The 21,796-nt window shown below is 53.6% G+C and overlaps 1 protein-coding gene across 1 annotated transcript in view; it reads right to left on the bottom strand.

The window, feature by feature from the left end:
- LOC144728584 (pleckstrin homology-like domain family B member 1) overlaps window positions 1-21,796 on the bottom strand; it is a 121,338-nt gene that overhangs the window by 17,299 nt on the left and 82,243 nt on the right. Inside the window, 13 exon segments of the mRNA XM_078608114.1 lie at window positions 1,379-1,490; window positions 1,956-2,102; window positions 6,336-6,449; window positions 6,713-6,856; window positions 7,695-7,835; window positions 8,782-8,871; window positions 10,942-11,052; window positions 11,607-11,762; window positions 13,528-13,656; window positions 15,703-15,840; window positions 17,055-17,264; window positions 17,266-17,370; window positions 17,685-17,845. Of these exon segments, the coding sequence (XP_078464240.1) occupies window positions 1,379-1,490; window positions 1,956-2,102; window positions 6,336-6,449; window positions 6,713-6,856; window positions 7,695-7,835; window positions 8,782-8,871; window positions 10,942-11,052; window positions 11,607-11,762; window positions 13,528-13,656; window positions 15,703-15,840; window positions 17,055-17,264; window positions 17,266-17,370; window positions 17,685-17,845 (1,758 nt within the window).

Raw genomic sequence — 21,796 nt, 5'->3', positions numbered from 1 at the left:
AAGAGGAAAAACAAGATAAGGTGAACGAGTTAGGGGTGGCGTTCATCACCGAGATTCATTTTAAAGATCCGTTTCTTAGCAATAACAAACAACCCGCACGTCCTTTGGACGTGACCGTCCGGCTGACCCTCCCAGCCAGCCAGCAAAACTTATATAGAGCCCTGTCTCTCTCCACATTTCTCTTTCCTTCTCTCTGTGCTATGTCTCGCAACGTATCTCAATATCTCGCTTTGTCTCTGTTTCTCCATTCCTCCGTCCCCTCTCCTCCCCCCGCTCACCAATTTCCCTGCCCCTACCTCTCTCCCCGTTTATCTCTCTCACCTCTCACCCTCGCTCTCCCTATTCCCAGCTCTCCCTTCACCGTCTCAATCACTCTTGCCTCTCCCCAATCCTCTCTCCCACTGCTTGTCACGTTCCCTCGCTCTCCTCTCTTCGTTTTGCTCTCTCTCCTTGTTTCTCCCTTTCAGGCCCTTTCACTCTCTCTCTCTCTCTCCGCCCCTCTCCTCTCTGTTACTTCCTCCCTCCCTCTGTCCTCCTCCCTCTCTCACCTTCTACCTCTCTCTCTACTCCATCCCATTTGTGTGGGACACGCATCCCTGGTGGAGGCTCTACGCCGTGGGATGCGGGTGACGTCACCTTCGTGCCAGCCAGCAAGGAATCCAGCCAGGCTGCCATGAAATAGAGCCAGCAAAACTCTTTTTTCAAGTGTAGTATGATCATCATTATTATTTGTTTCTGATACAGCTGCCCTCCAATCCACCTGGGTGTCTCAAGAGCACTTTACACCTCATTTCACCTCAACACATTTGCCAGGGTCCCCGCCCCCCACCCAGCGGCAGCTGTCCCTGTGTGGCACACGGTGATCCCAGAACCTGGCCTGCACACGAGCATTAGTCTTGGCAGTAGGGATGGCGATGATTTCTTGCTGTAATACCACCCCCATTCTGCGTAGCTAAGCAATAACAAATTTTCTTTCGCAGTCTAATATATGTGTGTTTTGCATTATCCTCCGACCAATTGCCCCGCAGAATGAACTCGGCACAGATGTTGAAGAGTTGACCGGATACAGAGTATCACAGTGTGAGGCTGAGACTCAAAGGAGAAAGTGTTCCATGTGGCAGGAGTGTTTGCGTGTCGGGCTTGGGAGTGGTCGCATATCGGTTAGCTCTCTGCGCTAGGAACCAGGTGACCAGTAACATCTGGCGACGGCGCGAGACGTTTAAAACATTTGGGGGGGGCCCACCTCTACCGATTGCCGCACCCCCCCACCCCCCGAGCTGTTAATGTAGTCACTACGCCACTGCACGGGGGGGTCAGGGTGGGGGCGGGCGGGCGGGCGGGCAGGGGGTGCGGTTGGCGTGTGAGACGGGAGACGCACCTCGTGGTGGAGGGCCCGTGGGGGGCCGCTTGGAGGCCATGGCGATGCCCTCCTCATGGGAGCTGCGCAGGTTGCGGGGCAGCGTGCTGCTCCCAAGAGCCAAGCCGCCCACCTGCTGAGGGATGGGAGAGCCACACGTGCGGACGCCACGGAGCGTGTGGGTCAAGTGTGCGGGGGAGCGGTGGCGCGACGGTTTAGCGCGACGGTTTAGCGCCGCACTGCGCTGCGAACCCGGCGACCCCGTTTCGATTCCCGCTCACGGCTACTGGCACCTGTGACGAATATCCCGAACCGGTCCTGGGCCTCCCCTAGGTCCACGCAGGCGTGGTGCTGGCCACTCGCACCACCCACTTTGCGCTGCCGCGCCAGCCACAATTGGCGCCCGGTGGCCGCGGGCACGATTCTAAACTCTGGCCGCCGAGTTCGTAGGGCAGCGCGCCAAACCGCGGCGCCTCCGCCCCCCTCCCCGCACGTGCGTCCCCCGCCACTCGCGAAGGCCGCGTCGCCCGTCACGGCGGAATGGCAGCAGACAAACGGGGCCACGTGGCACGCGCTCGGAGCGCTCGGAGCGGCTCACCCTCTTCCCGTGCGCGGCGCCGGACGGCGACGCGTGATGCTCGGGAGCGCCGCAAGCGGGTTGCCGTGACGACGACGAGGTGATGATGTCGCTCTGCGTGGATGTCTCCCGCTGCAGGCGCCGCTTGTCGCCGCTCGTCCGGCCGCCCTGCTCGGGCGCACGTGCGCGGTCGAGGGGAAGATAAAGTGAAACTAAACTTTGTATCACCATTGGAACCTCATTTGCCAGTAAAAATATGATAATTGGTTTTTTACCCTTCTATCTGGCAACAAAACTGACACCTTTTTGTCAGTTTTGTTGCCAGATAGAAGGGTAAATGCTTACCCTGAGCTCTCATACTCTGATGGTGCATTGTCTTTGAGTTGTGCGCCTTTTGGCGTCATCTGGTCCAACCCATGTGAGACTAGGCTCTAAGGAAAGCTGTCTCGGGTGTGGACCAATCAACTTCAAGGACAGTGCATACATTATCAGAGTTATGTTTTTTGATTGCATTATGACTACAGGTATTGTGGTCTATGCAAACATGACTCCTTGTAAAAAGGTGTCAGTTTTGTTGCCAGACAGAAGGGTAAAAAAACAATTATTAAACTTTGTATTTCAGCAGGTAAGGGCCCCACTGAGCTATACAGCTTTTTATCGGAAGCGACCTGGCAATCACAAATGATGGCTCAAGGAGGTGGCTTATCATCACGTGGAAATGTACAGCAAGCCAAATACTGTGAACGCACGTTCATTGTAAATGAGGAGGGAAAAACCGGAGGACCCGGAGAAAAATCCACGCGACAACGGTGAGAGAGACACGCAAACTCCAAATATACAGCAGCAGGCGTCAGGGTCGCGATCGAACCCACGACCTCCTGTATACCAGGCGGGGTAATTAACATTTTTCCACCCCGACACTGGCGTGGCTCTGTAAGGTTCCCTTCAGCCTCAACGAATTAGCTGGCGACGCTGCCGCTGCTAACCGCGTTGGCAGTGGTGCACAAGCACGGCCAGCGACGGTGAACTGGGCACGCTCGTCAATAACAACGCCTGTGTGTGGCCTTCCGAGAGAGAGAATGACATTCGCAGTGTTCTTCACCCTTTTTCAGAGCGGGTGGGAGGGTAGTCACCATTTTTGCCAATAACACACCTCCTAACATCATCATCATCATCACCGCCATCATCGTGACAGCAGCACGATGATGATGGGGGATGTTTTCACGTTTGTGTATTGTCGGGGTGCCGCATGTCTGGGGCCACCAGTGGCCTGCGGTGGGCCTTGCAATGACGAACACTCATATACAGGTAAAACATGAAATTAAAATTAATAAAAATAAAATAATAAAAATCACGACGTTTCGGAGGCAACACAAGTCTCGGTCATCAGGTGGGACCGTCATAGCCAGATTTGCTGCATCAAGTGAATCTGGCTGTGACGGTCCCACCTGATGACGGAGACTTGTGTTGCCTCCGAAACGTCGTGATTTTTATTATTTTATTTTTATTAATTTTTATTTCATTTTTTACCTACGTGACTTTACCGAAAAAACTAAGAGTATGAATCCTTGCAGTCACGAAAGCTTCAAATCTAGAACTGATATACAGCCTTGGCCCAACAGTCAGGGCACATAGGGTTATTTCATTTGCTTTAACACTGGCGTATTTTTTATTTATTTTTATTGTTTAGTCCTTAAGTTAACATTTGTGTCTGTTATCATTATTAATATCGTGTTTTTTTCCTTATCATTATTATCATTATTAAGACGTTAATATTTGTATAAGTTTATATTATTAAAAATTCAATTTGTATCTGTTATCATTACTAATATGAATAAGTTCATATTTGTATCTGTTATCATTATGAATATCTTGTTGTTTTTCTGAGCATTATTAATATGAATAAGTTAATATTTGTATCTGTTAGCATTAATAATATGTTTCTGTTGTTTGAATTATCATTACCATTATGAATATTATTAAGATAATACTTGTATACGTTATTATTAAGTTAATATTTGTATCTGTTATCATTATTATCTGTTTACAAACTCGACGACCACGAAGAGCCACTGAATGAATTGAAACAACTGAAGCATAACAGTAGAAGCCAGTTAAAACATCCGTTAAAATAAGCTAAATAAGCCTCTGATTTGTTGAAATAAACAAAACAACCCTGTGTGTCCTGTGGGCCACCCTGTACCATAGGTGACGGTTTGGGCAATTGCCCTTCTTCGCAGCACATCATGACCGAGGGTCATTGCCTGAAACGTTACCTATTACACTGGTCAACACACTTTTTCTGGCATAAGGTATTCCAACGGTTTTAATGTAATTTTGGGGTGCTGATTCCAAATCTGGCATCAGTTTTTGTCTATCACATCAGGTTTTTGAGATATCAAATATTGCATTTTCAATAAAAACTGCAGAAGAAGAATATTAAATAAATGTGGATATCTACATAAAATTATCTTATAAACATACTATCCTAAAAATACAGCACCATATTTTAACACTAAAGCAGTCACTGACTCGCAACAACTTGCAATCATAAGTGACAGAGTTAATTTCGGGTAAAATCAATGAAAATTGGGTATGCCGACAGCATAAAAATGAGATGTGATAGAGCAAATCTGAGATCAGATTTGGAATCAGCACCCTGAAATTAGTCTAAAACAGCTGCAAAAGTCCAGGCCAGAATTGTTATTTTTTTGTTGACCAGTGTTTCCTCTTTAGACCACGATGTTGTTTGTGAATGTGTTGAGGTTTTTGTCATCCGTAACCTTTACCGGCTGTTGGGGGCAAGTGCTGTTAGTGAGCACCTATTAAGGCCAACGCGGCATATGTGGCCAGCACCACGCCCGGCCGCCTTTGTCTCCCCGGCGGCGATGTTTACACACCGCACCAGGTACTCATTTAAAGCTGAGCGGGAATCGAACTTGGGCGACTGGGTTCCTAGTGGAGCGCGATAACCAATCCGCCACCGCTCCCCGCAGCTTCAAGATCATTAAATTCTGGCACACACGCATGCATGTATATGCACACATGTAGATACACGTACGTGGAAGTACATGCATGGGCACACGAATATGTGTAGACACGCACACGCACACGCAAGGATCACCCACATAACCATACAAACCTTTGGGGCGAGTGTTGTAGGTGAGCACCTATTAAGGTCGGCATGGCACACGACGCGGAGGCGTGTACACATGCAAATACATGTACATGCACATATGCACATGTACATACATGCACAGACGAACACTTAGGCATGCACACACGTGTATGTATATTTGTGAACCTGCATGCGCGGACACACACACACTTATGCATGTCCAAAACCAAAGACAAAGATTCTCCATATAGCCATAATGAGACTGTTGAGGCAAGTGCTGTTCGCAAGCACCTATGAAGACCGGGACGACAGGCGAGGGGGTGGGTAAGCCAGCTCGACCACCTTTGTCTCCCCAGTGCTGATGTTTACACACCACGTCAGGTACTCATTCAAGGCTGAGTCGACCTAGTAGAGTCCCAGCACCGGTTCAGATAATCGCCACTGGTGTTGGTGGCCGTGAGCGGGAATCGAACTCGGGTGCCAGGTTCGTAGCGTCACTCCCGACACACGCACGCGCTGTGCGCACGCGCTGCACGCACGCTAGTACGATGCTTCTCGAGTGAACTTGCAGGTCAATAGGGTGGTGACCCCGGTTTACGTCACGTGATGCGTTCCTGAAAGGTGCGACGACGAATATCGAAACGACGTCAATCGAAGCGATGTACAGGGTGGTGGTAGTGGTGGTGATGGTGGTGGTGGCGAAAGCTGAGATGCGAAAGATAACGAGAAAGGACGGATGATGCCGTCCACGATGTGAGCGCGTGGGGTAACCAGACGACGCTAATCGGGTCGCGATTAAACGACGACGTATTTTGCAGAAACGACGTCAAAAAAGGGGAAGACGTAAGTCGGGTTGTATGACCGTAGCAGGTTTAACCCTTTGCCGTTCCGAGACGTGTGCAAGTCGCAGGGTGTGGGTGACATTCGCCGCTGAATCTCGGAACGCGCAAGGGGCTTGGCGTTCATTTTTATTCAGGCGTAGTAGCGCCGCTGTCTTGAAAGCCATTGCACTCACCGCAGTGAACCATAAGCTACACGACCGCACTCCACGGAAGCAAAATTGCGCCACGCGACCTCCCGCATGGCCTCGTGGGAGCCTCGGTAACGATAAAGTTATTTTACTCTGGTTTTTCTTCCGGTTTCGTCACGATGTACGTACGCACGTCATCGGAATGGAAATCTGAAGAAAAACCGATGGCGTGCACGTACGTCGCCACGTACGTCATCGCAACGGGAAGGGGTTAATTACAACGCAGCCGACAACGCGCTTGCACGCGCTTTACCTGGGCCCCCAGCGTGAAGCGCATTTTGACCGGCAGAGGGGGCGGCACTTGGCAAGGGGCTTCTTGGTCAGGTGACAGGAACCGCCTAATCATGTGCTCAGTGCCCAGAGCATTCTGGGGGTATGTCCCGAAGGGAAAGCGAGCGGCGGAAGCGACAGGGCAGGGGGAGAGGTGCAGCAGAGCGACGAGCGGGGGGGGGGGGGGGCAGGAGAGAAAAGGAGAAGAACGGTGTCAGGAAAACGTGGAAACGGGAGCTCGCGACGCGGCCGTCAGAATTCAAGTGGAGGCAGGTGAAGGCGTGTTAAAATGTGTGGGGGGAGGAGGGGCGATGGTGGTGGGGGGGGGGGTACTGATTATTTGGGCAAGGGCTGACGCACCTCCAGTTCAGGCAGAGGGGACGTCGGCACGGTGACGGGAGGGGTTGGCATGGCGATGGGAGTGGGGTCAAGGGGCGTTTCCGCGGAGATGAGAGGGGAGCCGTACAGCTCATAGATTTGGTCCAGTGTGATGTACTCCTGCGGCTGACACGGGAGCACCAACCCAAGACGGTTCACGGTCACTTCGCACGATCACACTCAGCACTGTTTCGTGTTCAGAATGACAACATTCACGAGTACCGGTAAATTAAACGATGATAGAATGAGAATCATACCAAATGGATCGACGTCACATTTTTATCATGAGCTTAAATGCCAGCTGGGGAACGGGGCCGGGGGGGGGGGGGCGAGAGAGTGGCGGTCAACTCATCCCATCACGAAAAAATAAATCGGCGGTCGTTGTAAAGATATACCGGCCCTTGCCATGGGAATATGGAATGTCCGCTGCTGGCTCAGGGCTGCCAATGGAGGTGAGTGCCGCTCAACTGTCATTTGAGCGCAGGGACTCCGCGGCTGACGTTGTCGCACAGCAGAGACAACGTTAGGAAGAATACGGAAGCAGAATGGAAAACAGTGAAGACATGAATGCAAAGACAGGCACGTAACGATTCATTCAAAAGGTCAAATTCCGGGTGACAAATTCAAGAACAGATTCATTTCTGTCTCACTGTGGTGCGTGGGGGGGGACCTATACTGGCTGCGGGTTGGCGATGGACCAATAACGTACACAAATATGATTGAAAATTAACACATCACTTTGGTCACTTTCCGAATGTTTGTCCACTCGTACGGTTACCGTCAAGCTACGGGCACGAAGCATCCACGCGGAGCGCTAGCAGTGCATCGCGCTGTGTGTTAGAGGACGCTCGCACGCCTGCCCACAGCAAGAGAGAGAGGCGCGAATGCGCGCAGGGAGGGGGGCAAGTGGGTAGGGGGGGGGGGAGTTGCGGCAGAGAGAGAGGAGAGAGGAGCGGCGAGGTACCTGGCTGAGAGGCGGAGTGAGAGAGAGAGAACTCGGAGGGGAGGGGGAGGCAGCGGCAGTGGGTGCCACGCACGGCTCGCACGCCTCCGTGCCCGCGGGCTCGCAGTAGAAGCGGTAGATGTCAGAGAGCTGCCAGTAGCCCTGGCGCGAGGAGGGAATGCACACACACACGGGGGATCGCGCGCGGGAATCGCGTGTGGGCATCACACATGGGGCATCGCTTCCGGACAGGCTCTGCCGCGCGTCTGCACGTGAATGCGTTGTTCTTGTTGTTTCTCGATTTGAAGTTTTCGTGACTGCAAGGATCCATACTCTTTGGTTCTTTCGGTAAAGTCACGTAGATGAAAATATAAATAATAACGGACGCTTGTGTTGCGCCCGAAACGTCGTGATTTAATTTAGTTATTTAAATTTTTATTATTATTTTTATTTTCACCTACGTAACTTTACCGAAAAAACCAAAGAGTTTTGTTGTTGTTGTTGTTACACGGTGTGGTTTGGAGCGCTCGTGCATCTTTTTTCGTTTTACGTTTTGTCGAATTCCGATCGTGCTGTCAGAGGTGGAGGGAATCAGTTTGTAAACGCGGAGTTGGAGCAACGAGACCCTCCGCGTCAAAGGGAGCGGGCACGCGGAAGCGGACACCGCAGAGCTACGTCCGAGATCCACGGTGACTCACTGGCGCTCCCACTAGAGGGCAGCGCCTTCCCACGTGTCCCGACGCAGGCAGTGAAAATTAAACGAATGTATCTGAATGTCTCAACAGCTGGAAATTATCTAAACTAATTGGAAAAATCGATCGCAATGTGATGGGTTTTTGTTGTGCGGTCGACAGTGACCCGGGCTGAGACCATCAACTCACGAACATTCGAGAATAAAATTTGATCAAAGGCAGCTGCTTCGATTTGAACCTCGGTGGGCACAGCATGGGTGTGTAGCACCACGTGGGTGTGGCATTGGGTTGTGCAAGGCGTGTTGTGACACATCGGTGGTGCAGCGCAGAGGCGTGCAGCCGCGTGTTGTGGCACGTGCGTGAGTCGTGCAGCGCGGGGGGTGGGGTGGGGTGGGGGGTTGTGCAGCGGCACCGACCTGCGTGGGCGGCGCTGGGGCGATGGGCAGTCGCTTGCCCCCCGTGAGCAGAGCGTAGCGCTCGTCCAGCTCGGAGAGCCATGCCCTCTCCTGCCGACACAGAACCACGCGGCGACGGCGTCTCAACTAAACACGCGCTTGCCCACACGGCCGCTGAGTCAGCGGCGGGAAATGTTTTTAATTTAAATGCCCGCGTTCGTACGCTGCCGACATCCCACCAAAAGTGGCATTTCTGGACGTCCGGAGAGAATCAGGGCTTCGCAGCTCATCAGATTCCTCCGGTCTCAATCATGTTTTTGTTTTTTGTTTGTTGCGGTTGCACCCGATTCAAGAGCCGAATGGCTCACAGGGCGATACCTAATAAATGAACTTGAACTTGAACGATTCCGATTCAGACGCTCGGTGAGACAGTGCGCTCGGTCGCCCGCTGGCAGGGCACGTTGGGAGATTGAGACATCCAAGGCCACGGGCTCACCGATTGTCAGGCTCGTCTCAGTTGATATTTACACAGCTGTCAACCCGTACGGTTTAACCCCGTATTCTTATACGGGGAAATTGAGTTTTGAGGTCCAAACGCCCTACAGCCATTTCAATACAGGCTGATGGGACTTTGTAGGATGAACGTTGAGATTTTTAAGGGCACGGGGTGACCAATAACATCTGAATTGTTCTGTAATAAGGTAGGGCACTGATAAGGGGTTGACAGGTATGCATTTATACGGAACGCCTTCACTTAAGGTGCTCTGTGACGTAGCTTACAGAACGGTGACACTGAATGTAACGATGTCGTAGTTGACAGGGGGGTGATACAAAGGTGTCGAGGAACGAGTGGCAGCAGCGATGGAGGGGCGCTTAGGGGAGGGACGGGAAGGAGTGGAGGGGCGAGGGGAGGGACGAGGAAGGGAATGGGCGAGGGAGCAGAGATGAGGCCTTGAGAGAGGAGCTGCTTTTTCGATTTAAAGCTTTCGTGACTGCACGGATTCATATTCTTGGTTCTTTCTTATTTATTATTTCTCTTCTACGTCACTTTACCGAAAGAACCAAGAATATGAGGAGGTGCTCTCTAGTTATTAGACATTATTGAATTCGATGTGCATCTAGTCTATCAGAAATGTACTGACTTCACGTGAAACACGTATTTCCACGCCCGCAAGTCACATGGGTTGCGGCGGTGGTGAGATGTTGACTACCTCGCATGGTATACAGGAGGTCGTGGGTTCGATCCCGAGCCTAACGCCTATTTTTAGAATTTTTGCGGTGTCTCTCTCCCCAGCGGTCCCGTAGATTTTTCTCCGGCTCCTCCGTTTTTTGCCCCCCCCCACGTTTAGAATCAACGTTCACGCGTTTACTAGAGAATATGGCTGCTCTCAACATTTCCGCACGATGATAAGCCCGCTTCGTTGGGCTATCATTTGTGACGGCCAGGTCGCTTCTTCAAAAAACAGCCATATAATCCATGCAGCTCAGTGGACTTTATTACACCTGGCAAAATTAAAATCATCTTCGCTTGTTTAGTTTAGCTGGAGGCATATTATATTTTTTGCGACATAGAATTGTAATGTATGACTTACTGTTAGTAGTTCAGCTTATTGGAGAGTATATTTAGTATATTGATGATATTGATGTAGTTTATATTTTAGTTTTTTGCGTGGTGGTTTGGCTGCTGCAGCTCCTTACTATTAAAATTACTTCCCTTTATTACTGCTAATCCTACTTCCTCCCTGTGTTGCTGCTAATACTACATAATGCACGGGCATAATATGACTTTGAGACCTCCCCCCCCACCTCCTACGCATTCCACAAGTAGTGACTAATCCCATACCTGCATTTGCCATAAATATGCTAAATTCCTCTGTTGATATGCAAATTCCTTTGTCAAGGCGCCCTTCCTCCTCTAACCCAGCTTAAATATACGCTGCCAAGCTTGGTGGTGTTCATTCAGACGCTGTCTTTCCGACAGCCCTGTCCTTCACCTGAGGACGGCTGCTTGCGTTGTGGCCGAAACGTCGTGAGAATTGTATTTTATCATGTTTAAATTGTATTATTTTATTATTTCCCTTCTACGTGACCAAGAAGATGAATCCCTGCAGTCACGAAAGCTTTGAATCGAAATTCATCTTCGCTTTGTTGACTAGGTTTACTGAGCACCGTCGAACTTACCCGGTGGAGACGGTGGGCCAGTTGGTTCTTCTCCCGGTGGAGGCGCTCCTGCTCCTGCAAGGCCTGCTGGGATAGCTGCCGCCCCTCCCCATCCAGTGCCGCCACCTTCTCCTGGGGAGCGGGGGGGCGCACGGTGTGCGAGATGTTAACTCCCTCGCCTGGTATACTGGAGGGTTATAGGCCTGCTGGGATAGCTGCCGCCCCTCCCCATCCAGTGCCGCCACCTTCTCCTGGGGAGCGGGGTGGGCGCACGGTGTGCGAGATGTTAACTCCCTCGCCTGGTATACTGGAGGGTTATAGGCTACATGTTGCGGGCACGTGATGCAATGAATTAAAAGAATCATAATGAGATATCTGGGCCAGGCATCACAGAAATCACGAAGCAATATAACGCATGCAATGCAGTCATTCCAATAATCACATTGAGATTCCAGGCCAGAAATCATAGAAATCGTCCAGCAAAGTCGTGCATGCAATGCAATGATTCCAATAATCACATCGAGATTCTGGGGAAGGGTTCACAGGAATCTATGTATGTTCAACTTCATTCACACCGTACGGAGCCCACTGCATTGCGCTCAATTGCAGGAATCGTAATTGAGATTCCGGGCCGCGGTTCGCACGAATCGCCCGGCAAGGGTCCGGTTCGCCGTTGCGGACGTCACCTTTCGCGTGGCGATGCTGGTCTGGAGGTCCCTGACGTCAGCCAGGAGCCGCTGGCTCGAGGCCTCCCTCTCCTCCTCAGCGCGGCTCTCCCCCTCCAGCTGCTGGAACTCCAGGTCCTCGAAGGTCTTCGTCTCAATCTCGAGACGCTCGGCTTCCTGTCGTGCCGGGCCAGGGGGCGGGCAAAGTTACGCTAAATACAAGAGGTTTTTTTGTTTGGTTGAATTTTTTTACGTGTTTTTATATGATTATTTTTATATCTTGATATGAATGTTTTTATAATTTTTTTTATATTTCTTAGTTACTTTTTACATGATATATTGACGTTATTTTATATTTTTATATTACAATTTTTAAAATATTTTTCATATATAATTTTTTTCTTAGTATCATTTTTTTCAATTTCACCACCGGGTGGCTTCATAATAATTCTGAAACCAACGTCAGCACAGCTTTCGGTTTCAAAAAAACCTCCCGAAAAACTGCATCACTCTGCTCACTGGTGTTTTTGTGCTTCTCTCTCTCGCCAGGCTTTGCTTTTCGATGGCAGGCCGATCACGTGATCAAAGATCGGGCGGTGGCTTTGCACGACTGCGCATCAGGAGAGAGCGGCCTGCTGTTTTGTTTGTTTGTTATTCCTTTGTTCTCAAGAGCCTGCGACGAAAAGCGAAATTTAATCAAATAACTTCCCCGATGGTTATTCCCTACGCGCACCGAATTGTGCGTGATCCCTACGTCGCCTGTCCGTCTAAAAAATCGACCTCTCAAAATTAGAGCAACAATGGCTGGCGCCGAAAGATCAACTGGCCTCCACCTTTATTCCACCATCACGAGCACGCTCACATCCTGACCGTTAATTTCAGCCGCGTTCCGCTCCGTGACCGTGGTTGGATAGCTCGTTTCAACTGAAATCTCGGTTCATTGCATCTCAAATGCCTACGCTGTACTCAACAAAACCTACGAAGGATAAAATACGTTCATTCTGTTCGCAAGTAAAACGTGCTTTTCACACCCGTCGCGTGATGGCGTAAAAACGCGAAGCGAAAACCCTGGGGGTAGCTTGACTAACACGACGACCGTCGCTCATCACCAAGTGGCGGTGACGTTAACCGCTGTGCCTGTGCCATGCTAGGTGCACTCAGTGCCGGGTTAAGCTAGTGCGGGGCCTGTAGCATATGTTATGAAGGGGCCCTAAATAAAATAAAAACGTAAATATTAAAACACGCGCATTTTTGACTTGCATAGTAAAGTAATTGTATTTTTTCATTTGCTAAACAGTCAAATGATACGACAAACCACTAACCTTAAACACCCAGTCGCTTATAAAAGGTGGCATAGTACTATAGTAATAGAGCAAGTGCAGAATCACTGAACCGGAATTGATAGCTTTAAAGCATTTGACGCGGGGCCCTTGAAAGTGCGGGACCCGTAGCATATGTAGTAGATACTTATGTAGTAGCTACATATGTATCTACTACATATGCTTATGTAGTAGCTACATATGTAGTAGCTACATATGTAGTAGCTACATATGTAGTAGCTACGAGGATAATCCGGCACTGGGTGCACTCTGAAGCTCGACTGGACATGCAGCCCCACGTGCAAGCGACCACAAAAAAACAACACGTGACGGTGGAGTTAGTACTTTAGTCGTTTTAGTCCAGCCAATCACGAAGCGGGGGGCGAGCGTCACGTGATCACAGCCCAGCCAATGAGGACATTGCGCGGGCGGGTAAAAATGGCGCTGCGGCCACGTTGAGGGATCGAAGACGAAAGGAAAGATGGGGGAATGAGGGGGACGGGGAAGACGCGAGGGGAAGGTCAGGGAGAAGGGATTCTGACAACGGGGAAAATGTGGAGCGAGCGACCGGTGGGGGGGGGGGGGTTGAGGGGTCGGGGGAGACGGGAGGTGGCAGCACTGACCCTTCTCAGCTGCTGCTGCAAGTGCTCTCGCAATGCCTCGGGGCAGGTGTCTAGCTGCCTGCGCGCGTCTAGGTGTGCGCTGCGGAGGCTTTCTAGCTTCTCCCGAGCCGCCGCGAGCATTGCCCTCTCCTGCGCACGGCGCAGACACAGCGGGGGAGAGGGGGGGGGGGCACGCCGTGAGCGAGCGTGGGGGGGCGACGGGGGCGACACCGCGAGGAGCTGCAGCCACCGTCGCGATCGCTCTCCTGAACGGCGAGTCTCCGCGGCAAGGCCGCTGCGAAATTCAAACGATTCGAAACTAAAAACCCGTCAACTATTTGTTTATTTTACTCAGGTAAGGTCCCACTGAGCTGTGTAGCTCTTTCTTTTTTAATCAGAAGCGACCTGGCCACATATGACAGCTCGACGAAGCGGCTTATCTTCGCGTGGAAATTTATAGCGGCTGAATACTCTGAATGTACATCGATTCTAAACGTGACAACGGGGAGAGAATGAGACACGCAAACTCCAAATATACAGCAGCAGGCGTCAGGGTCGGTAGCGAACCCACCACCTCCTGTATACCAGGCGAGGTAGTTAACATCTCCTAGCCACGGTGATAATGATGAGAGAGAGAAACACACAAACTCAAAATATGCAGCAGGCGTCAGGGTCGGTATCGAACCCACGACCTGCTGTGCACCAGGCGAGGTAGTTAACATCTCCTAGCCACTGTGGCGTTGTGGGGGGAGGGGGAGGTGCTGTACTGTAAGCGATGGCTGCGCTTGATAGAGGCCCGCGGGCCTCGGTATCCGCGACCTGGCAAACAACACCGCGTTTCTTATTTCACCGCTCTCGGTCGCTTCTGTCATTGGCACGGGTCCCATTGTGCTTCGCGTTGTTATTATTGGATAACGGAGAAGTCCGTGTGTGTGTGTCTGTGTCAACGTGCGCGGAGCAGCGGTGTTAGCGCGCTGCGCTACGAACCCGGTGGGGCCCCCGAGTTCGATTCCCGCTCACGGCCAACAACACCGGTGACGATTATCTGAACCCGGTCCTGGGCCGAGCACACCGCAGGCACAAGCACAACTGACAAAGATCCCCCGTGTAGCCTTAACAGACTGTTGGGGCAAGTGCTGTTAGCGAGTAGCACCCTATGAAGGCTGGCACGGCACACAAGGGGGTGGGTGGCCAACACCACGCCCGGCCGCCTTTGTCTCCCCAGTGGCGACGTTTACACACCGCGCCAAGCACTCATTTGAAGCTGAGTCGACCTAGGGGAGGCCCAGGACCGGTTCTGATAATCGTCACTGGGTGTTGGCCGTGAGTGGGAATCGAATTCGGGTCGCCGGGTTCGTAGCGCAGCGTAGCGCTAACCGCTGCACCACCGCTCCCCACCTTGGACACACGCACGCACGCACGTGCACAACACTCACACGCACACACCCCGGGGGTGGGGGGGGGGTGCCCAAGCGCTGCGGCCCGAGCCGGCGACGGGATTAGTTGGGCCAGTCTGTTAACGTCCGCACGGGCGCAAGTGGTCAGGCAGGGGCGGCGGAGAGCGCCGGCGGGCGCCCTCGTAGGCGCGCAAGCCGTGCACCCCGCAGCTCCGTCGCGTGCGACTCTCGCGCGGCCAGAACGACGACGCCTCCGGATCCCCAGCGAGTCGGGAGCCACGCGCGCGCGATTCGGTTCCAGAATTGGTTCTTAGTTCCGTCTCGTTAGTTTCCGTGCCGCTTGTGACGCGTCGTTAGTTCCGTCTCGTTTGCCGCGTCTCGTTTGGAACGCGTCCGTCGTTCCGTCTGGCTAGTTACATCTCGTTAGTTCCATCTCAATTGTTCCATATCGTTAGTTCCGTCTCGTTTGCCGCGTCTCGTTTGTAACGCGTCGTTAGTTCCTGTCTCGTTTGTCGCATCTCGTTGGGAACGTGCCCATCGTTCCGTCTCGTTCGGTCCATCTCGTTAGTTCCGTCTCAGTTGTTCCATCTCGTTTGTTCCGTCTCGTTTGTAACGCGTCGTTAGTTCCTGTCTCGTTTGTCGCATCTCGTTCGGAACGTGCCCATCGTTCCGTCTCCTTCGGTCCATCTCGTTAGTTCCATCTCAGTTGTTCCATCTCGTTAGTTCCATCTCAGTTGTTCCATCTCGTTAGTTCCGTCTCAGTTGTTCCATCCCGTTTGTTCCGGCGCGCCATCCTCACCTTCTCCTTGTCCAGCTTGACCCCCAGGTCGAGCTGCGAGACACGGTCTCGCAGCTGCATCACCGCTCGCTCCTCCTGCGCCTGCAGGGAGAGCTCCGAGTCCCTCTCGCCCTGTAGCAGAGCTCTCTCCAGCTCCAGCTGCCCGTCCACACGGAGAGAGGCAGAGGGGAAGGTCCGTGCATGTGTGCGTGCGCGTGTGTGCGTGCGTGCATGCGTGCGTGTGTGTGCGTGCGTGTGCGGTAGTGTAGCGGTTAGCATCGTTAGTCATCTCAGTCAGTCGATCCGTGGCACCTGAGTCTGCCCCGTGATCTTCTGCCAGTGGGCGTTCGACACTTCACGTGGGCTCAAGGTGCACATGGCCTGGCACAAACATCGTGGTGATGTCACCGCCACTTAGTGGCGAATGGCGTTTGTTTTTGTTGTAGCGGTGTGCGCGCTGCGCTACGAACCCGGCAAACCCGAGTTCGATTCCCGCTCATGGCCAAGACCGGCGACGATTATCTGAACCGGTCATGGGCCTCCCCGAGGTTGACTCAGCCTCAAATGAGTACCTGGTGTGGTGTGTAAACACTGGGGAGACAAAGGCGGCCGGGCGTGGTGTTAGCCACCCAAACACTCGTGTGCCGTGCCGGCCTTCGTAGGGTGCTCGCTAACAGCACTTGCCCCAACAGTCTGTTCAGGCTATATGGGGGATCTTTGTGTGTGTGTGCGCGTGTGCGTGCGTCCATTCGTTGAGGAGCAGGGGCAGTGGTGGAAGCAGCAGCAGCAGCGGACTGGGAAATGTGGAGCTGCGGTGAGGAATGAGAGAGGTGAGCGTCTGTTTTGAGTCAGCAGCCAGCGAAGAGGTGAAGTGAATACCCCGTGCTGAAGAATCAACATCGATGGGCACCCAACGTGTCCCCCTTGACGTGTGTCCTCCCCCACATAACGGCATTACAGTACAGCACCCCCCCCCCCCCACAACGCCACAGTGGCTAGGAGATGTTAACTACCTCGCCTGGTATACAGGAGGTCGCGGGTTCGATACCAACCCTGATGCCTGCTGCTGTGTATTTGGCGTTTGTGTGTGTCTCTCTCTCTCATCATCATCACGGTGGCTAGGAGATGTACACAACCAACCGGCCCCACGGCCTTCTGGGAGTGCATCAGTTCAGCAGCACTGACTGAGGGATGGAGGGAGGAGGAGGAGGGATAGGGGGGGAGAGGATGGAGGGGGAGAAGGGATAGGGGGGGAAGTGATGGAGGGGGAGGAGGGATGGGGGGGATGGAGGAAGATGGATGGGGGGGTGAGGGATGGGGGGGAGGGATGCAGGGGGGAGGAGGGATGGAGGGGGGGTGTCAGCGTTGCCCACCTCGCGGTTCGACTCGTCCAGCTGACTCTGCATCTCGCCCAAGCGCTGCTTGAGCTCCTCCACGCTGGCGAGCGTCTGTGCGCGCTCGCGGCCCAGGCGCCCGAGCTCGTGGCGCGCGTGGGCGTCGCCCGGGGAGCGCGTCGCCCGCGGGGGGGTGGCCCCCCCCGCCGAGCCGGGGGAGCGGGACTCTCGCGCCAGAGACGCGGCGGGGGGGCGGCGGCGGCGGCGGCAACATCGCCGCGTCGCCCTCCCCCCCGGGGTCGCGGCGCGCGGGCGGCGAGCGGAGGTGGCGGTTCTCCTCCGACGAGTCGTCGTCCTGGGCGGAGAGAGGCGTCGCGTCGTTAACGAGAGCGGCGTCACTTCGTTACGTCGCTAACGAGAGCGGCGTTACTTCTCACACGAGCGTCGACGATGCCGACAGAGACCGAGATGGTTGAGGGTCGGTTGTTTAGGCGTTTGAGGGTTAGGGTTAAGGTTCAGAGGTTAGGGTTCATGTCAAGGGTTAAAGATTAGCGTTGGGGGTTCGTGCTGCGGGGGGTAGGCGGGGAGTCAATTTTACGGATTCAGGGTTCGAGGCGAGAGGTTAGAAGAGTCGGGTGCAGGTTTGCGGGGTGCGGCTTCCGTGCTCACGAGGTGCGCGCTCTCCGTGCTGCTGCTCTCCCCGGCCACGCCGGAGCCCCCGCCGGATTCCCGCTCCGTCGCTCGCCCCGCCGAGCGTTCCATCTCCGCGCCGTCCGCGCCGGAGCCTCGCGCCGCTCCCGCGGTCGGCGCCAGCAGCAGCCGTGCGGAGCCTGCGCCGTGCGGCAGAGAGGGGTCGATCGCTCGTCACGACGGCGATCGTGACCACCGCGCGTCGTGCGTGGACGTTGCTGTATGTCGAAATTATTTCGCAACCGCGGCAATTGGAGGCACGGAGGAAGGACAATAAACTCAACGCGAAGAGCAAGTTCTAGCGAAATTAGTTTCAAATCTAGGTGAAAAAAATATATATTCACGTTCATTGTCAGCCCAGAGCCAGTTGTGTCAATTCCACATTCCTATGGAAAGAGTCCTGTGACAATTTCATGAAACCCCCCCCCCCCGATACCGTAGCTATCGAGTGTGCAGGCATTGGCTGCGGGGGCGGGGAGCAGGTGCCAGCTGGTGAGATGTTAACTACCTCGCCTGGTGTACAGGAGGTCGTGGGTTCGATCCCGACCCTGACGCCTGCTGCTGTACATTTCGAGTTTGCGCGTCTCTCTCTCATCATCACGGTGGCTAGGAGATGTTAACTACCTCGCCTGGTGTGCAGAAGGTCGTGGGTTCGATCCTGACCCTAATGATGCCTGCTGCTGTATATCTGGAATTTGCGTGTCTCTCTCTCTCTCATCATCATCACGGTGGCTAGGAGATGTTAACTACCTCGCCTGGTATACAGGAGGTCGTGGGTTCAATCCCGACCCTGACGCCTGCTGCTGTACATTTCGAGTTTGCGCGTCTCTCTCTCTCCCCGTGGTCGCGTGGATTTTTCTCCGGCTCCTCCGGTCACTTCCCTCCACGTTTATAATCGACGTCACCACGCGTCTGGAGAACATTCGGCCGCTACAAATGTCCGCGTGATGATAAGCCACTTCGTTTGAGCCATCGTTCGCGATAGCCAGGTCGCTTCCAGTTAGTAACGTAAAAATAGTTTTAGTAAGAGGAGGGGGGGGGGGTCCTGCCCCCCACTTCACTCCTCGCACGCCGGGGGGCCATCACCGACCCACAGCTGCGCTGGGCTGTGCGAAAACGTCCCCCCACGCCCCGCTGGAGACCACCACAGACTGGGACTCGCGTCGTCATCCATTCCCGCGTTCCCACCGCGCGCCACGCGAACCCCTGAGAGAGCGCCGTCAAGAGAGACGCGCACAAAAACAACTGAATACGGCAACAGCTGCCGGCAAGATTGAGACGAAAACCGAGCGGCGACCACCCCCCCCCCAAGCCGCTAGGAGAAACCGCATGGCAAATGAAAAAAAATGTAATGAAAAAAAGTTTTTTTTTCCCGTAGCTGGTTTCTCTGGCACGGCAGCGGTGGGCATGGTGTGGATTGTTTTTGGGGGGGGGGGGGGAAGGGGGGGAGTGCTCCGTGTGCTCCGTGCCCCCCCCCCTCCTCAAAGCCTCGAGAGTCTCAACCGGGGTAGAAATGTTCTATCAAAAAATAATAAAAAATAAAATAAAGAACGCTCTCGGGCTCGCGCCTCTGCGGAGCGGAGCGAGGAAGAGGTTCGTTAGCGCGATTGATTGACTCCGGAGCGCGCGGGCGCGGGGTTGGGGGGGGGCCTTCGAGAGAGAGCCCAGTTACCCACACCTCCCCCCTGCCGCCAAGATGCTGCACGTGCGCGCGTTACAACCCCAACCCGAGCTGTGAATGCTCCGGTAACGCGCGCTGCCTCCGCACCGTTCGCCCTTCAGCGTCGTTCTCTGGCGTGACACCGGCGGTGAGACACCGTGGAGAAGCCGCAAGTCCCTCTCTGGTGGAGGCCAATCAGTTGCGAAAGACGACGACGCGCATCATTGTCGGAGCGCGTTTGTTGGCACGAGCGGTTAATGCGAAAGAGGTCTCTCTTTAGTTGGCGTTTCAACATCTTGACACCTCCTGTTTTTGACTGCGAGAAAGGGCAATAAAGCTCTTATTAATTTTCACGCGAAAAATCCGGCCGCGCAATTGGGCACCGGAGCATCGACGAGGCCTTTCGTGACGTGAGCCTCGCGCGCCGGCTACACGCGTAACGTGTGCGTGTTGCACGTGTCGTGTGCGAGCGTGCGAGCTGGGCGTACGAGCGAGCGAGTGAGCGTGCGAGCGACGGGAGTGGTGGCACAGTGAGTAGCGCGCTGCGCTCTCTGAACCCGACCACGGGTGGACAGCGAAATGACGACGACCCATCCTGAGGTGCCCGCCATCCCTCACCCTTCCACCAAACCAAACACGCGGCGTTGATTCGAAATGTGGAGGAGGGGGGGGGAGGGGAAACCGGAGGACCCGGAGAAAAATCCACGCAACTACGGGGAGAGAGAAACACCGTGAAACTCCAAATATACAGCAGCAGGTGTCAGGGTCGGGATCGAACCCACGACCTCCTGCATACCGGCCGAGGTAGTTAACATCTCCTAGCCACCGTGGCGCCCACTTATATTATGCGTGCGACGACCGCTTTCCGACTTACAGCGCCACGTACGGGCGCTTAACCGGTGGCTGTGCTATTTGCGTGTGAACGTTAATCAAGGCTGCGGGCGCAAGAGCGAGCGAGAGAGTGCGTGCGATGTGTGGGTGCGATTTATTTATTTTTGGGTTTTATAAAACGGGAAGTGAATTCTCTGCTCCCCCGTGACCGTTCGCTCTGAGCGCTTCCAATTAGCGTTTACCCGAAATGCGGAAAATAGTACGAACTGATTTAACGAGTCCCACGGAGCCCTGCGGGGAATATTACGCTGAGCGTTGCTTTGCTCCGGCGTGTGCGCACGCTTGTGTGTGCGTGCGTGCGTGCACGTGTGTGTGTGTGCGTACGTGCGTGCACGTGTGTGTGTGTGCGCGCATGTGTCGGGAGGGGAGCGGTAGTGTAGCGGGTAGCGCGCTGCGTTACGAACCCCAGTGACCCGGGATCAATTCCCGCTCACGGCCAACACCGGTGACGATTATCTGAACCGGTCATGGGCCTCCCCTAGGTCGACTCGGCCTCAAATGAGTACCCGGTGCGGTGTGTAAACATCGCCACTGGGGCGACAAAGGCGGCTGGCCGTGGTGCTGGCCACCCACCCCCTCGTGTACCGTTGCGGCCTTAATAGGTGCTCGCTAACAGCACTTGCCCCAACAGTCTATTGAAGGCTATATGGAGGGGGGCCTTCTTTGCGGGGAGCGGGAGTGCAGCGGTTAGCGCGCTGTCTTTGTGGGTACATGCAGCCCGTTACCGGCTGTCGCAGCACCGTCAACGCGCGGCGCGGTAAAACTTCCCGTGCAGAGGTCGCCGGCTCTGGGATCTCCCACCACGGCGCTTGAAACGATGGGGCAGGTTTGTGAAACCGTTCCAGCACCCGCACCCCCCCACGCTCCCACCCTCTCGTGCAGGAGTGTGGTATTGAAGGTGTCTTTTTGATGAATGGCGGTGGCATGGAAAGGATTTCCTCCAGCAGTGGAGAGAGCACAGCTGATGATGACAATGGTAATGATGATGATAAAAATGGGAGTCGTGATGTTAATGATCAAATTGATGATGATACCGATGATAAAGACATGATCGTGATTATGAGGACAATGATGATAACAATACGAATAACAACAATACTAACTATGATAATCGTGTCAATGATGAGATCAATAATGATAATTTCAATTATGGCAATCATGATAATTATGACCATAATGATGACGGCATAATTATGATTACAATGATGATAACAATGAAGACAACAAGAGTAATTTATCCCAATAATGATAATGATGATATTGATAATTGTTACGATAATGATGGCAAAATCGACGACGACGACGCCGCTAGGAGTGACAATGACGATCATCAACCGATTGGCTTTTACATCGCAGACCTCGATGCGAAGACAAGAATACGATCCGGAGACTCCCAGATGGGGAACGGAGCCTGGAGCCCTGTGGATCTTTCTGCTCAGCCTTAACAGTCTGTAGGGTCAAGCGCTGTTAGCGAGTAGCACCTACAAAGCACCGGCACGACACACGAGGGGGGCGGGTGGCCAGCACCACGCTCGGCCGC

This window comes from Lampetra planeri, chromosome 29, assembly GCF_965212315.1.
Source record: "Lampetra planeri chromosome 29, kcLamPlan1.2.h2, whole genome shotgun sequence".
NCBI classification, from domain to species: domain Eukaryota; kingdom Metazoa; phylum Chordata; class Hyperoartia; order Petromyzontiformes; family Petromyzontidae; genus Lampetra; species Lampetra planeri.
The sequence above is the reverse complement of the archived record's forward strand: the minus strand, read 5'-3'. Positions and strand labels throughout refer to the sequence as shown.